The sequence below is a fragment of the Vigna umbellata genome, chromosome 7 (genome assembly GCF_029865625.1).
Source record: "Vigna umbellata cultivar VRB3 chromosome 7, Vumbellata_1.0, whole genome shotgun sequence".
NCBI classification, from domain to species: Eukaryota; Viridiplantae; Streptophyta; class Magnoliopsida; order Fabales; family Fabaceae; genus Vigna; species Vigna umbellata.
Window position 1 is genome coordinate 41,828,361 of NC_142171.1, and position 17,370 is coordinate 41,845,730.

The following is a 17,370-nucleotide window of genomic DNA, read 5'->3' on the forward strand; positions in this document are numbered from 1 at the left end:
ATTGAGTGAATTTATCAACTAGATCATTGATAAATTATATTTTGATGTAAATTAAAATAGATTAATAAGTTATTTATATAATTAAAAATATATTATAATTGCAACGAGGTTTGGTTTTGCAATTCCAACAAAAGTAGGGGAATTGACTGTGTCAAAGTTGAATAATAAAAGTTTTTAATGTACTTGTTTTATAAAAATGAAAAAAAAAAGAAGGTACAACGCAATTCACCCTTTTCTTTTTTGTCTTTTACTCGTATTATGTTGCAGTATAGATTTAAAGAGCATTTGGATTTAATTCAGTTCTGTTTGATTAGGTACAAAATTAAAAAAATTCAGTGATTTTTAATGATTTTAACACTTTCTTCAAATGGACTAATAATGGTTTATTTTCAATATTTTTTATGCTCAGTAAAAGTTACCAATTCCCACCCCTATTTTTTAATTTTTGGACTTGAAATTAACAATTTTTAAAAAAGTTATGTAAAAATTAGAAATAAATGAAATTATGTTACTACTTTATATAAGAGTATTTATTGGATGGAAGATAAAATGCTAAATTTTGTAAATATTTTAATAAAATAAAAAATGATTACATTGGCTTCTCCAACACAATACTAAACTACTATAGGGATTACTTTATATCATTTCAAGAAATTAGATACATAAAAAGCAGGGTTAATGGAATTTCCAATCCAATTATGTTAAAGAGAAAATTATAGGAATTAACCTTCAAACCCTAAAATAGCAATCCAAAGCACCTTATTATATTTTTCTTTATAGGTCACAATTTTACCTAAAATAGTTTATCATCTACATACTATAGATGTTATATAGCTCCATGTGATCTCTTTCATTTATGATGATTTATAAGCCAGCTGTACAAACTTTATGGTTTTTCATTTCAGAAAATTTTCTTGGAATATAACTGTGAAATGAAGAACTACATTATTCATACGAAATATTTTTCAAATATCTTCTTTTTTACTCAAATTAATTATCAAATTCTACGCTTTAGAAAAGGACAATTATTTCGTTACAATATCATTTTTTTTCTGTACTTTCTACACAAGCAAACAAAAAGGGAAAAAAAGTACTTTTTTTTACTTATTTTTTCCTCATTTTAAATGCTCTAAAAACCATTATACTCCACTTTTTTTTTTTCTTCCTTCCTTCCTTTTTTTTTTCTTTTCTAACCAAACATGTACCATTATTAAACAATAGTTTTGAAATTATTACTCATACATCCAATGAAAAGGATGGGGTGATAATCATTGACAGCCTTAGGTTTTTGTTTCTAGATGTTATTCCTTTGGCAAATTGAACAAGAGAGAAATTACTAATTTTGCCAAAAATTGCTCCTGCTAGATCCAACATGCAAGATTTTCTTTGGATCATACCACTTTAATAAAGTCATATTTTCTCATTTAAAAGTTCAAACTAGATAATCATAATTAAAAGAGTTGAGTCCAAATTCTCTCAAACTAGTGAGATGACAGTGAAATAAAAAACAAAGAGACTAAAGTAAATATAAATTCTCAAATGGCATCAATGCTTTAACAGATGAAACAAAATCCAAACTACAGATTCACATGCAGATATTTATACTCATGATTGAAGCAAAAAAATGTGGATTACAAGGAACAGAAAATTTAAGCATTGACACTTATTTAGTAACATTACTAACATAAACATGTCAATAAGTCTCGAAGAACAGCATTTAGATCAATTATAGAATGTTAGGAAGTTTGGGAAGATGTTAATTATCAAATTCTTCGAAACATGTCTTATTGGAATATTAAGAATAGCATATATAGTATATTTTATGCTGCATGACACCTATTATTACAGCCTGTTCTTGTAGGCCCCAATATCTCTACATAAGCATCATATTTCTGACAATCATGAATTAAACTAAATTGTGAATTAATTCAGTTCATCCATCCATGCATGAACTCACTAGCATTTTGGGCTGAGGTTCCTGCAGCTCCTCCTGCTTCATTTAACCCTGAAGAATCATAGCTGCACAAAAGAAAAAGAACAGTATTCAACTTCAGCAAAACAACATGTATAATTTCACATTTCATGCACTGAGGTAGAAGAAAATTACCCGATTCTCAATGTACTGTTGCAATGTGCTGTGTCATAGTATCCCTCTGATGGGTGAGGGTGGCCATCGTAGGGTGCAGTTTGCTCCCTAGTTTCCCATGTTGGTTGAAGGGCTACATTGATTTCCTCCAACTGTAAAACATGAACATGAAGCTTGCACTTTTAATCAAATAGATGACAATATAAACAACACTTGAAAAGAAAACAAGGTTTTATAGAATTTAAGATGAAGCTGGAAGCAACTGGTTTGAATCATGTGATTGAAGCCATGTGTTATGTGTATGCATATAGATTAAGCTTTGGAAGTTGTTAAAAATTTGGCTAGATTATGGTGGTAGGGTTGAGTACTTGGATCCTGCATTTACTGAAGTCTTCTCATCAAGAGGGGTGAAAAAGTTAGGTAAGAATAATGTGGAAAAAAACCAGAAAATGATGAATTATGTGTACTGCAGTGATTGAATTTCTCAGCAGGAAAGTACCAAGGACACCAAAAGCTTTTGCCGAAGCATTATATGGTCTAAAGTGTAAGATCAAAATTTCAAGAATAAAATGCAGTTAATGCACGGATGTTGGTAATCACATCACCATCTTCTTGACGTTCAAATCAATGCTTATCACTGATCAAATTAATGTTATATAGTACGTTACTCTCCAAAACAGTTACATTAATTATTATTTAACAGAGTTTAATGATTATAAACATATTTTATATGTCATGCAAAATTTAATATATATATATATATATATATATATATATATATATATTTAATAACTAAATAAAAGTATATAGAATTGTTTAATATTGTCCACAGATACTCAATTTTTTCTTTTTCTTTTTTATTTCCCATGTCATTTTTCACATCTATTAATTTTTTTCTCTATTTCTCTCTTCCATCTACCCATGTACTAAAAAAAGGGGTCCACGTTTAATTCTTTTAAACAATAAATAATCTGTGTCATTGATTTTATTAGTAACTTCACCACAAATGAAAAATTTTTCGGATCACAAAGTTCAAGAAGCATTGGCAAGATCAGACTCAGCTATCCACATTATAATAATATAAATATATTTAGAAACATTTGAAAGTGTGTCTCTTGTGGTACCTTGTTCCTCAGGATATTGTTAGTTTCCAGCAGCATCTCTTCCTGTGTGTACAGAAAAACAGAGTTGGTAGCCACACTATGAATAAGTGATATTCATTTAAGGATGAAAGAGAAAAACCTCAAACAAGGTGTTACCTTTCTATGCAAATCAGAGAGTTGATCAAGCATCTGCTGTGTCTGCAGAAAGTTAACATAAATATTGTTAGCAGTATCATAATTTAAAATCTTAAATTATGTTGTCAGTGTTTGTATAAACACTGTGCTTGGAATTGTTCCTCTAAGATCATCACACAATATTTTGGTGAAGTACAAAAGTGATCCGCAAAAATTGATAAAATTTTAGTTGTAAAACTTTCTATCCCTGCTTAATTTCATGTTGTTAATGAGGCTCTAAAAATATTTAAGATTTCATTAATTATAGAAGTATTAATTTGTACAGGACATTTGGACCATCTCACTATGAATTAATATATACTTTTATGGAAAAAAATTATTTTTTAAAATAAATCTTACTAAAAATTTGAGATTAGTCACCATTCTCATTACTTAGAGAGAGTTAGTTTGAGGTTTTATTTTATATTTGAGTTAAAGATATACTAAAAATGTTTGGATATGAGCTTTAACAGAAATTTTGGAAGAAAAAAATGTGAAAAAAATTGACTTCTTCATGAATTAAAATTAGTTTATACACTCATTAAAAATAAAATTTTTAAGCTATATAATAGAACTTGTACTTATTAATTTATACATAAATTAAAGTAACTTATATAGAGATATCAATTTTAATTTTTTTTTTCGTATTTTTATTTTGTAGAAGTCCATGTGAGAAAAATTTTCTAAACAAATATCTAGTAATTTATTAACTCAATTTAATCCATAGTCATACTCACCCTTTTATTTTAAATAACCAAACTAGTAATATAGTCAACATCTATTTAAAATAAAATAAAAAAAATCAGAAATCATTAGTATCCGAAAAATAATGTTAAAAGAATTACTCTTTAGTTTTACTGCTTTATTTTTTAAACTAACTATTCTAATGAATTAGCCAATTTTAATCATTAGATTTAAAAACAGTAACTTTTGAAACCTTTTTTTTCTAAATAGTTTGATTTACTCCTGTGTGAGTATCTCTTATCACAATCACAGCAATCTAAAATTATAAATCCTGAACTTAATCTGAACACCCTTTTATTTTCTTAAAACAAACATTTAGATGCGAATTTTCTATTCAAATTTCCAAATGTTAATATGAATCCTGTACGACCATGTGACTTTATAATCTGATGAACTCATACATAATTTACAAGAGACACATATTAATAATCAAAATAGTTATAAAAACAAATTATGTTGGATTTAAAATATTTTATAATTTCAGAGAGTGATGATCAGAATCTAACAGAAGTGATAGAATATAAAAGAAAATTAGGCCAACTGGTACATGGAATATCCAATCTGGAGACAAGACTAAGACAATTTATGGTCTGAATTTTTAGAACCACACATGTCTTATCAAACAGTTGAAGTCTGGCAACGATTTACACCTATACTGTTAGCTAATTTTGGTGTACATAGTACACCAAAACAACGTAAATTCTGAGGTTGATATCATATTTATAATAAATTAAACTTGGTGTTATTCACATGACAGGGTGATCCGGATACTAAAACTGTTTAACAGTACACAAACATCACAGATAAGTACAGTTTCCACGATCCATGCATGGAAGATCCACCCCACAAACTAAGACAAACACACCTTTGATCACAATTGATTACCCTTTGGAACAGTTCAAACAGTGTACGGTACACAAGTATTTACTGTTAGAATTTGTTGTTAGATACCAGAAATCAAATCTTTAGAAAATATCAGTCTAATATGACAGAAAATAAATACAACTGTAAAATGATAATTACATAACAAGTGTTAATTCAATGTTCAGAATCAGTAATTTCAGTTTTAATCGATTCTTTTTTCTTTTTTTATTTCTCTCTTCTGAATCAAGCATAATTGGAGACCCCTCTGTGAGCCAAAGAGGACAAAAATAATTGTCTGTGAGTAGAATTTCTGATGTACTTTTGAGTTGTATTATTTATACGATAATGTTTTCTTCCTTTTATCTTTTTTCACTTCTTACATTCTATTTCTTTCTCTTTTCTCTCGTTCTTTCTCATTTTTATTACTGTACAAGAAACATATTATATTATATTATATATATATATATATATATATATATATATATATATATATATATATATATTATATGATTGTCTTGATTAGTTATAAACGGGATAATAAGTAATAGTTTGAATTATTTAACAAGGTAACAGTAAATTTGTCAAATTATCAAGTAAACTGATTAATTATGAATCATTTAGAGAACATTAACCTTAATGTTTATCAACTTAATAATAAAGTATTATTATTTATAATTAGACCAATGTTGATCAAAAGTCTATTCTAAAACATATAAATAAAGGTTGGAGGTACGGAAATAGGTTACAAATATTTATTATTGCATTAATTACTAATGGTTCAATACAACACCTAGACTTCTAGACAACATTTGAACTTTAGATGATACAATGCAACCAAGGTCATTTATCTCAACCTTATACCTAAAATAATATCTATTTTTATAATAGAAAATGGATGAAATAATACATTTAGCAAAAAGATAATCTTCTTTGCATAGTCATAAACCAAGCCATGCTGATGTATTATGACTCTATTTTCTATGTGAAAGAGATTTGATATCAAGAAACAATTTATTTATTTTCACTTAATATAAGAATTTCATCTCACACTTATCATAATATACAAATTTATTTTCGAGTGTTATATTCTATAACAAGAACAACTATGTTTAGTGATGATATGTAATGGGAAGATTAATCAAAAGTCTATTCCGAAATCTATAAATAAATGTTTGAGGTAAAGAAGTAAGTTAGGTGCATTTACTACTGCATTAATTACCAATGGTCAAACATTGAGCTAACCAATGGTCAAACATTGAGCTAACTTTGATACTACAGTGAGCAAGTACCCTTTAAATGATTTGAATGAACCTCCACACAGTACTTAGACTTCTAAACAATATTTGAACTTTAAACTGTTCACTTGGATCTCATACCCAAAATAATATCTATTTTAACAATAGGAAATGGATAACATAATACATTTCATAAAATTAATCTTCTTTGCAAAGTCATAAAGGAAGTCATGCTGCAGTATTATGGCTATTTTCTTTGTAAATTGTAACACTTATATTCATTTAAATAAGTCATACAAACTAATAACTTTGACATCAAAAAACAAATTATTTCCACTTAATATAAGAATTTCAACTCACTTAAATATCTAATATCATAATATATAATTTCAACTCACTATGTTTACTGATGACAGTGTAATGAGAATGTTTTAATTTTAATTTTCAACTAAAGAATTTAGTTTAGCCTCCAATCCCCCTGTTAATTATCCTTTTTCATCCTTATTTCTAAATTGAATTTCAAAATTATTATAAATATATTAACATTTAAAATCAACAGTAATTATTAATCGTGAAAATAAAATGTGAATTACATGTATGATTAAAAATATTTATCTACCACAAATTTAAATTTTATCTAATCAAATATGCATTTCGAATTTTTAATTCAAAATTTTACAAACATTTTCAATATGCATTTTGGATTCTTGCGTGTTATAATTTTTCTTTTTACGAATAAATTAAGTCCTTTATCTAATATGGATTTTGAAATTCAATTCAAAATCCTTTATCTAATATAATATTATTAAACTTTATGAAGAATGGTTGTCAAGATTACTAATACTAGTTAGTTTCAGATTTTAGAGTCCAAACTTCTCAGTTCACCGTTGATATTTTTAGTCAGTTTCAAAGGACATGTTTTATTGATGTTTGGTATACTTTGAATGAAGGGTTATCAAATGTAAAGTACTCAGTTATATTAAAAAACCAATTTAAATATCAAATATATGCAGTTGATGAAGATTTAAGAGGATATTTTACATTTAATGCTTACTTATTCAGTGAATTATTCTGAGAGACAGAAAGATTTGATATCAATTATAATTCTACTTAGAAGAGAGTAGGAAAGAGTCATTATATTATCTAAAATTTTTAATTTAACGAGTTTCTGACTTTTTTTCTTTTTATATATTATTTATCTTGTTCATCAAACATTAATAATTTTTTTTTTCAAAATTAAAATGAAGATAGGGTATGACTTTGTTGTGATAATTTAGAGCTTTATATTTAGAGACAATAAATAAAAAGTAAATCAATGTGATCCATCTAATATCACTTGGATGTGCAAGTAAGTTTTATTATGTGATATATTTTGGTAACCGTTTATTATATGATTTAAAAGGGGTCAATATAATTCGTTTTTATTTTTGTTTTTTAAGTTTTATTGTGTTTTTAGTTAAGCTGGTTAATATATCATAAGAATGGAAATATTGAAAATTATAAAAGAAGGTAGACAATTTATGATGCATATATTGAGAATTAATAAAACTAGGAATTATATGCCACCCTAAGAAGAGTTAATTGCTTGTAAAAGCAACAATAGTGAGTTAACTAATAATAGATATTTCATATTGTTTAGTGAGAATTAAGGAGAAATTTAGTGGGTCTTAATTTACTCTCTAACGTGACATATAAACTAACTAGTGCATTTGAAACCAATGATGAAAATATATTTGAATTTTCAAATTATATTCTTTTTAAGAGTTTTATGAAATTCAGAGTTATAACAATCCAAATTTTATTAGACGTGATAATTGACTTATTTTTTCATTGTTTTAATATGATATTAATATCTTTTCTCAAACTAAATATTAAAATGACTGTGTTTTCATTTTTACAATAAAGAAACATATATTATGATAACGTTGGAAATCTCAATTTATTTAGCTCTTATAAAATTATGATCACGTCTATGTTGATTACAATAAGACAATTAATGAAAAAACTTTGTTCACTAACAAAACATTAAGCATCATATTAGTGTCACCATCAAAGCTTCAACTTAGATTTATATCATTTCTATAATATTTAGCTAGATCCTTCAAAATAAGGTTAGTTTATCCATAGTCAGAGGTGTATTTACAAGTCTTATAGTCAGTTGTTTTATTATTCCTAGAATCTTAACCAATATTATCTATCTCTTAAAATTTGTATTTTCTTCCGTATCCTTTCTATCTGCATACCATCCATGAAATAACACCTCAATGTGTAATCTTTTCACTATAAATTCCTATAATTCTTTTTAGCAATAACAATGGTAGTTGAATCGCTTATCAGGGAAAAAAAATTAGGGTTTTTTATCAAAATGGGTGGGTCGACCGGACCCGATTCAGAAACCTATATCAATCTGTATCTGTAATTCGAACATGTTTTGGGAGCAAAACGACTGGTATCACGAAGGAGTTGAATCGTATGATATCATATAATACTTAGTATAATGATCTATACAAAATTTTGCAAAACCCTTGTGACATTTTCATTTTTCAATAAAAAATGAGAAGATTTATTGATACAAATTCTACAATATAATGATAAATTAGTTTAACAGAGTGAGATGCCAAATTTGCATACCTTGTTTGACCTGATCTGCTTGAGGGAAGAGTCAAGCTGACGTTCAAGCTGTTCAAGCTCCTTAACATCTAAGTGCTCCAATTCTTCACCAAGCAGGTTTCTACAGAGTTATGCAACCAATTAAATATATATGCTAATGCCATTCATAACTATATATCTACGATTTAAATACCTTCAAACTCAAACCATTTTTGTTTCCATTTTCTTTTACTCATATAAATACACAAATATCACTTTTTTTTTATTACTTTCTACATTTTTACAGAAGCCGAAAATAATTTTTGTTTGTGTTGTTGTCTGTTTTTTTTAAAAGAGAGTTAATGTAAAAGCTTTTACCAATAAATAACAAATAATCATTAAAATGAATTTATAATATAAAGGCCAACAAATTTAATATGAACATGTTTTTGGATGAAATGAAGGTTTATATAAGTTAAGAATTAGCTATAAGTCAAATAAAAATTTAAAACAGATATATGAAAGAATTTTTATAAAAGTTTAATTAAGTTTTAAGCCTTTCATTGAAATTTTGAATTGGATCCCTATTGAATACTTTCTAATTTAAAATTCTTTTATTTTTCAATTGAGTCACTCTTATTTGATTTTTTTTATTAATCGGATAACAGAACTAATATCTTATCTTGCCATCCTATTTTCTTGTATCCAAGTATTAAAAAAATGAGATTTTATTATTATTACAAAACAATATTGTATTTAATATAAAATGACGAGTAATTTTTGTTACTTCAATAATGTTTTGTATTAACTAAATTACCCTACATTCTCTAAACATGTAGAAACTAGAAAGCAAAATAATGGGATAAGACAATACTCACTTCACTTAATTAACAAAAAATAAATAAATTAAATGATAGAAACTTAATTAAAAAATTTAGAAATTGAATATCTCACAATTGTTAATAGAGACTAAATTAAAAATACACTAATTTACGATAGAGTTGAAAGTTAATTAAACCTTCTTAAACATAATTTTAATTCAAAAAGATTTTTTTCTTCTCTTCTTATTATGTAGAAATTCATCCAAGAAGATAATGGTTCAAATTCATCTACAATGGGAATTTAGAGTCTATTTTCTCTACGACTAATGCAATTGTCTTGTAATTATTAATAATTAAAAAATATAAATTACTATTTCAGTCAATCAAGAATATCGAATGTTTAAAGAACTTTGATAAAGAAAACAATTAACAACAATTTATTAAATATGTGCTTCTGTTATTCTCCAATTAAAGTCAAATTTTATTTTAATGATTATACAAGAAAGATAGCATTTAAAGTCGATTTCAATTACTAAAAGAAAACTTTTAGTACAACAGAAGGAGAAAATATTTTCTGACTAAGATTTGCAAAAAAAGAAAACAACAAAAACAAAAAGTTATAACATTTGATTATTTTCAAATAATTTTTTTTTTTAATTGTATCAAATGCACCAAACTGAATACTAAAAGCATCTGTAACATGTACTAAGTTTCATGCTTTCAATAATTGCACTACACCATTCTACCTTTGTGTTTGCTGTAATGCCTCCACTTTGGATTTTAGCTTCAGGTACTCTTGGTAGCGCCTCTGCACAACCCAATGCTCATTCATCTTAGCCTTTAACACATTGCATTTACTTCCACATACATAATTCACATACACACTCAGAAAAAAAGCACTTTGAAGTTGAAAAAGTAAGGTAAAAAAGCTATTTTCTCAAACCCTTTTTCCAATACTTGTTACATTTTCATCAAACACTTGTTCAAGTCAAAAAAGAGAAAGATGAACCTGTGTCTCTATTTCAGGTTGGTGGTGTAATTCCAAGGCTCCATAGCTGCATCTGTGATACCGTTCCAGTGTCTTCGCCATGCTGAAACAAATATCCACCATATGAATACATATATATTTCACCTCAAGAACAAGGATATGCAAACATATAACATAGGCAATGAAATGAATCCTTTTTTTACTGTTTCTAACATGACAATGTATTTTGTCAATTGCAGCTATGAACAAGCACATATTTCCAAAACGAGTAGTACAAATGCTGTTGTCCTGAAATTTTTTAATTATGTTAGAATATAGTTAATTATTCAGTGTAATTGTCAAGTACTTTTCCTCTTAAAAACTCAAATATAACATTGAAATCAATGATAGATCAGTATCTGATTAGCTATATCAGTTTTCTTATTAGTTCAGTTTAGAAGAAATTGTGTATTATAGCATACAAGAATACAAGGCAAGTAAAATTTTAATCAATTATCCTCAATAATATTTGTCTTATGCACTACAATTCTAACCATATTGACTGTGTTTAATTCACAAACTCACACTGCATAATCATTATAAGGACAGTTGTATGAGTCCGGAGATAAATTATGACATTTACATATGTGTATTTACTCAAAGCCTTATAATATATATGAGCCTACTTTATTATAATATTTATATTACACTCTTTCTCTAATAGTATTATTGGACCAGATGGGAATATATAGCAAAATTCTTAAAATAATGAACTATTCCAGTATTATTAAGTTTAGATAAACTAAATAATGTATATATTAATTGGTATTTAAGCTTAATTGTCTTTTTTTTGTTCTTTATAATAAAATTAATATTAAACATCACTATTTACTATTTTAAAACACACTAATCACTTATTATCATCACATAGAAAATTTGATTAAAAAGAAAAAATAATATATATATATATATATATATATATTATCTTCCAAACACACTTTGTATATAAAATTTTTCAATAAAATAAATGTTTTTTTTTTATTTTATTCTATGTTTTGTTGATATTTAATATATATATATATATATATATATATATACACATATATACATACATATATATATATATATATATATATATATATATATATATTTTCTGGTTGTTGATGTTTATAAAACAGGGTTCGGATCTTTAACAAAATATAATTAAAAGAAAATTTCTTTAAAAAATTTTCAACCTGTAGCAATAATTTAATAATTATTAGTAGTGAAAATCCCTGAAAATTTATATTTTTAGCACAATATTTTTTCTCCTTATCAAAGTAGGAGAAATAGCTAGTTATAAAATGTTGACCATATAATATATTAGTGATAGTATTATAACACAAAGAATGATTATTGGCATGATTGCTTTGACATTTAGAAATTCGAATCTACATATTTTTAAATTAAAAAAGAGTTATTCAAAGTAGAAGAAAGTTTACTAACCTTATTTTGTTTGCAATGGAAGTTTTAATTAGAACAAACACTTATTTCTCTTATATTTTTGAAAAAATAACATTTATATTTTTTATAATTTTTAAATAAACACTCATCTCCTTCTCACCTTCCTAAAAATCACCCTATCATGTTTTTATGAAAGTGATACTTATCTTTTTTTTTTTAATTCACCAAAACTATTTTTTAACTTTTTGTTTCTGAAAAATCTTTAGTTTTTATACTTTAAAACTTAGTTTTAATTTCATAATTTTGGTCATTTTTATATTTTTTAGACAAAATAACAGTACTGAGTGCTCATTCATTAAAAATACAGAAGAGGTGAATGCCATTTATTAGGAAAAAAAGAAGGATAAATATATATTTATTTTAAAAAAAAATTTAAAAAATTAAAAGTTGTTGTTAAAACATAAAAAAAAATTTATTTTAAATTAAGGGAAAATGAGTATCTTTCAGCATAATCTAAAGAAAGATAAGTGTAATTTCCTTAAACTAAATATCTCTTGCAAACTATTGAAGTTCATCACATAGCTTACTCTTCTAAGTTTCATGCTTATATAATTTGGATAACTAAGCTTATTCTCATGAAATAAAATAAGTAAAAACCATCTACATATGCATGATCAGGAAGTTTAATGCATGACAGTGAAGATATATAGAATTATAGAACAGTAGGCATGCACAAAATGAACACAGGATTAATTGTCTTATGATTATTATTATCCTATCCACAGTAATTATTCAAAGTACAGAATTTGTCTCATGCAGCAAAATCTACAATATATACTCTTTAATCTTTATGTGATTCACATCTAGAGATAGCAGTAAATCAGTAAAGCCTATGCTTCACATAATCAATCATGCAATGATTAACACTGTGTATATGATTTCCTTTATGGTACTGAATTACATATTTTAATTAGCCAAGGGAGTAGAAAATGTTTACATAATTTTTATGCAGTTGTAATGTTGATAAAATATGAATGCCTGATATAATCAATATAGGAGAGAGAAACCTACTTATCAGTAAAGAAGCCAATCTAACCTAAAAGGAAAGGTACTTGATGGCACTTCTAAAGTGAAATATGTACGTACAATGATTATATATATATATATATATATATATATATATATATATATATATATATATATATTCTTAGCAGAAAATCACATCAGAATTTATCTATTCCATTTTATATTTAAAGTGTGCATTGTACCAAAGTTCTATCTTTTACATTGAATGCAAATGCATGATTTGATTTCTTTTCTTTTGATGTGTTCTGACATATGGGTGAATGTCTAATCAGAATCAAGTATACAACAACAAAGAGAATCTTGGGTTGTAAGTATAGTTACCAAAAGATCTAGAATGTTAGTGTTGCTTTTCACTACACACCATGATTTAAGGGTCCTATAATGAAGATTGGACGTCATAACATCACATTTTCATTGCTCTACCATAGTTGTAAATCAGAGAACACCAAAGTGTTATTCTTCTCAGTAAAATAGGTTTGGATTTGTTGAAATTGATCTCAAATTCAAGTTTCACAAGTAGAAAAGCAAAACTAAGAAAAATGTTATTAAATATGATTAAGCAATTTTTAATAAAAATTAATTATTAACAAAACTGATCAGTGTTTTTTCATGCTGAGTAACTGGTTTGTTTGTTTTAAAGTTTAAGAAACAAAGAACTTTACACACTTATCAAGGCAAAAACACTTTCTCCATTCCAATTTGCAGGAAGGTGAAAATTCGTTCCTTTTTGTTTAACTAACATGAGGTTTACATTCTAAAAGCACACAACTCAACAAAACAATTCGTTAGAATTATTGCATGATCTGATATTCATGACTACTTTTCAAAGGGCTGTTTCTGTTGAATGAGAATATATCTCCCAAAAATGAAAATGCATGAATGATTAGAAAAAAATAAAAATTGTTTTCTTACAAAAATGAAGATGTTTAAGGACTAAAGTCTATACCAGCTGGTCATAAAGTTATGAACCATCCACTTCAAAAGGGAAATGAATCTCATGCGGTTTCAGAAAGAACTGTAGTGCAGGAACTTATAAATTCACTGTTCATGTGAGTTTATATCTTCTTTACTTGTTGAATTATCAAATATTGAAGTTAAAGAGTGACTAAGATCTTATGTATTTCTCGAAAACTCTAGAGGATCTTAATCCAAAAGGAAAGTACTTCAAAATTCATGGATAATTTTTATCACAGTATTCTGATTATGTCAACTCATTGCAAGAAATTTTGCAGCTGCAAAACAGACCACAGAGATTTCCCCCTCATTAATTTTCATCAGAGCTCGTTAAGAGGAGAAAGTTCCACTGCAAACGAGATAAATATTTACAAAACATTTTGAGGAAAAGGAAATTATAATCATTGAATTTTATTATACAGAAAAACCATTTACAACAGTTTAGATTTTGAATAAAACAGAAGAAAATGAGATGTTTTAGCTCAGTACATGTATGAAAAAAAAACTGATATAATTATTGTTAATCACCAATCAAAACCATAAATTAAAATTCAACCATGATGAAGATATAATTAGAGAAGAATAATTTGTATGAACTAGAATCGTCACGCTAAAATTTTGAATCAAAAAGATCTAGAAGGCAGTAGCTGCTTTCCAATAAAAACTCTACCGAAAAGCATGAATCTGAGACTGTAAAGAAAAAAGAGAGGAAAATTGTAAGGAAGATGAAAACAAATTTGAAGAGACAAAACCGTAAACAAACAACACATCCTTGATCAAGCCCTACAAATCAGACACAGAAACCAAAGACAAAGGAAAACAACAAACATAACAAAAATTCATGAAACACAAACCCCTAAAGAAAAACACAAGCACAGACCACTTAATCAGCAGCAAGATGTGAACTTTAAGCAGCCCATGAAAGCAGGGAGGGAAAATCAAGAACCCCAGAAAAGAAAACAGCCCGAGAAGTTGAAGAAAAGCAGAAAATCTGAGTGACAGAAAGAAAAAGGTTGATGGGGTTTGGGTACCTAGGGCCACTGCAGAACTCATAGAGCTTGCCACGGTTGGAGAAGATAATGAGGGCAACCTCAGCATCACAGAGGACAGAGAGTTCATAAGCCTTCTTGAGCAACCCATTCCTCCTCTTTGCAAATGTCACTTGACGGTTTATCTTGTTCTCAATCCTCTTCAGCTCGACCTTTCCCCTACCCATATTATTGTTGCAAATTTCTTTATATCTCTTTCCGCAAATAAAACTAAACTTGCTTTTTCAGAATAGCAGATGGAAAAGCAGCATAATTCTAGATTAGATATTTTTTTCCAGCTATTTTCTGCAAATTTTCCCTTCCACCTCTTGTTTGTGTGTATATATAAGCTAGCTTATCACATGATATGCTATGATCTGTCGCTCAGTTTTAGTAGGTATGGTATACCTATGATGGATGCGTAATGGAAGATGAGAATATCAGCCCTTTTGTAAAGCAAAAACAAGTAGAACTAGAAAGTAACCACAGCATTCATTACATCTCAGTTCAATTCCTAGATCTCACATCTATTTCCACTGTAACTAGGTACAAGTTCACATTTTCACCATAAAAAAACACTTTCATTTTCATATATTTTATTTTACGACTCAGATATAACCTATCTCATCATATTTTTTCCTTTCAAACTTCACTCCATTTTCAATACTTTCTATATATTTACATCCAAAGGATCATAGACACTTTAGCTAAGTTATAAAAATAATATAGAAAAAAAAATTGCTGTCATAATGTAATGTAGAAGTAGAAGTATACTGGCCCGTTTTCTATGGTGTAGTGGCGTGCAAGTCTTGGATTTTATACCAAAAATGAATGTATAGTAAACTCACTATGACAGAATCATAATTTTGAAAAGGAAATGTGACACAAGTTAAATATTTTATTTTCGTAAATACAATTAATGTAACTTATTAACATGTAATTTTATTCTCTAAATTAAGTTGGCTGCTATATTTTAATGCCATTTATGCAGCTACATAATGAAAGGGTTAAATATTACTATTTACCTCACTTGCAACTATTGTAATATGATTTTAATATGGGATTTCAATATAGATTATTGGTGAATACAAGTATTTTAATTGAATTTATATGTATGCTATACCTTCCTGCTGTGAAAAGTCAAATGGGAAACCAAAAAGATTTTAAAGTGGAATTCAAATCAAGGTATGCAAGCTGACATAATACACTTTGACCAATGAACAAGGCCCTGATGGACACGCAAATATTAAACCCAATATATGAAAGACTCGTCCAAATATATTTTATCGTATTATATATTAAATTTTTAAGTATACCCAAATATGATGTTTAGAATATGGTCCCATAAGAAAATAATACGTCTGTAGATTATTTTTTATAATACTTGTAGAAAAGAAAAACTAATAAGAAAAAATGACGAGATTATTTAATAGTTAGAATTGATTTATGCACAAGTTATTGGTATGAAGAATGTATTATTACAATAAACAATAATTTAAAGGAGATTTAAAGGTGAGAACGGTCAACATCAAACATCAAAAGAGAGTTTGAGAAAGGAAAAGAAACGGAAGATTGTCACCTTGCAATAAACAACATAATTCATCTTCCTAAGCAGCAGCAAAACAAGGTGAAGGAAACTTGTTCTTTGCTTATAAAATGACAACTCAAGGACATAATAATGTTTCTTATTTTTTATTACACTTGCAATAATCATATAATTGGAGATTAAGATACTTTTGGTGATATGGATTCTTCATTTGCCTCCAAAGTTAAATTATAAGGAAAAGGCAGAATTGGTGTCATATCAAAGCAAGGTGCCAACGTCATATTTTATGTGAAAAAATTAGACTAAAATTCATTAAGTATTATTGGAAAATGTTTGGAGCACAACTATTCTCTTTGATTTGAGAATCAAGTGTACAAAATGTTTTATTCAAAAAGAAAAGTTATTGTTGTTGTGAAAATGACAAATAGCAAATGCTTTCCACTTTCTTTTAATTATAACATAAAACTCAACTTGGTGACAAAGAGAAGAAAATAAATATTGTCTGTGGCATAAGAGACTAAGACACTTAAATTACAATGGTCATATGTTGCTTTCTTAAAAGAATATTGTTCAGAGTCTCTTTAAGATTAAAGATAAGGAGGAAATAGAAGTGATACCAATATTATAAAGTGTTAAACAACTATGATTGCAAATTAATATATTTTTTAGATAGTAATACAAATATTTAATCATTATTGTGTTATATTTAATATGTGATTATATAAGCTGA

General features: G+C 27.0%; 1 protein-coding gene across 1 annotated transcript; it reads right to left on the reverse strand.

The window, feature by feature from the left end:
• Positions 1-1,611: 1,611 nt before the first annotated feature.
• On the reverse strand, positions 1,612-15,596 carry LOC124819966 (agamous-like MADS-box protein MADS2). The gene is made up of 8 exons (XM_047291582.2): positions 15,098-15,596; positions 10,626-10,707; positions 10,363-10,424; positions 8,838-8,937; positions 3,346-3,387; positions 3,211-3,252; positions 2,108-2,238; positions 1,612-2,019 (listed from the first exon to the last, which is right to left on the reverse strand). The coding sequence occupies exons 1-8, from the start codon at positions 15,280-15,282 to the stop codon at positions 1,929-1,931; spliced, it is 735 nt and encodes a 244-aa protein (XP_047147538.2). The 5' UTR covers positions 15,283-15,596; the 3' UTR covers positions 1,612-1,928.
• Positions 15,597-17,370: the final 1,774 nt, after the last annotated feature.

Excerpts from the sequence above, each read along its gene's own strand:
- LOC124819966 (XM_047291582.2), bottom strand. The coding sequence starts at position 15,282 with ATGGGTAGGGGAAAGGTCGAGCTGAAGAGGATTGAGAACAAGATAAAC. Across the intron at positions 10,425-10,625 it reads AACCTGAAATAGAGACACAG|AGGCGCTACCAAGAGTACCT; the intron begins GTTCATCTTTCT and ends TGGGTTGTGCAG. Across the intron at positions 2,239-3,210 it reads ACAATATCCTGAGGAACAAG|TTGGAGGAAATCAATGTAGC; the intron begins GTACCACAAGAG and ends CATGTTTTACAG.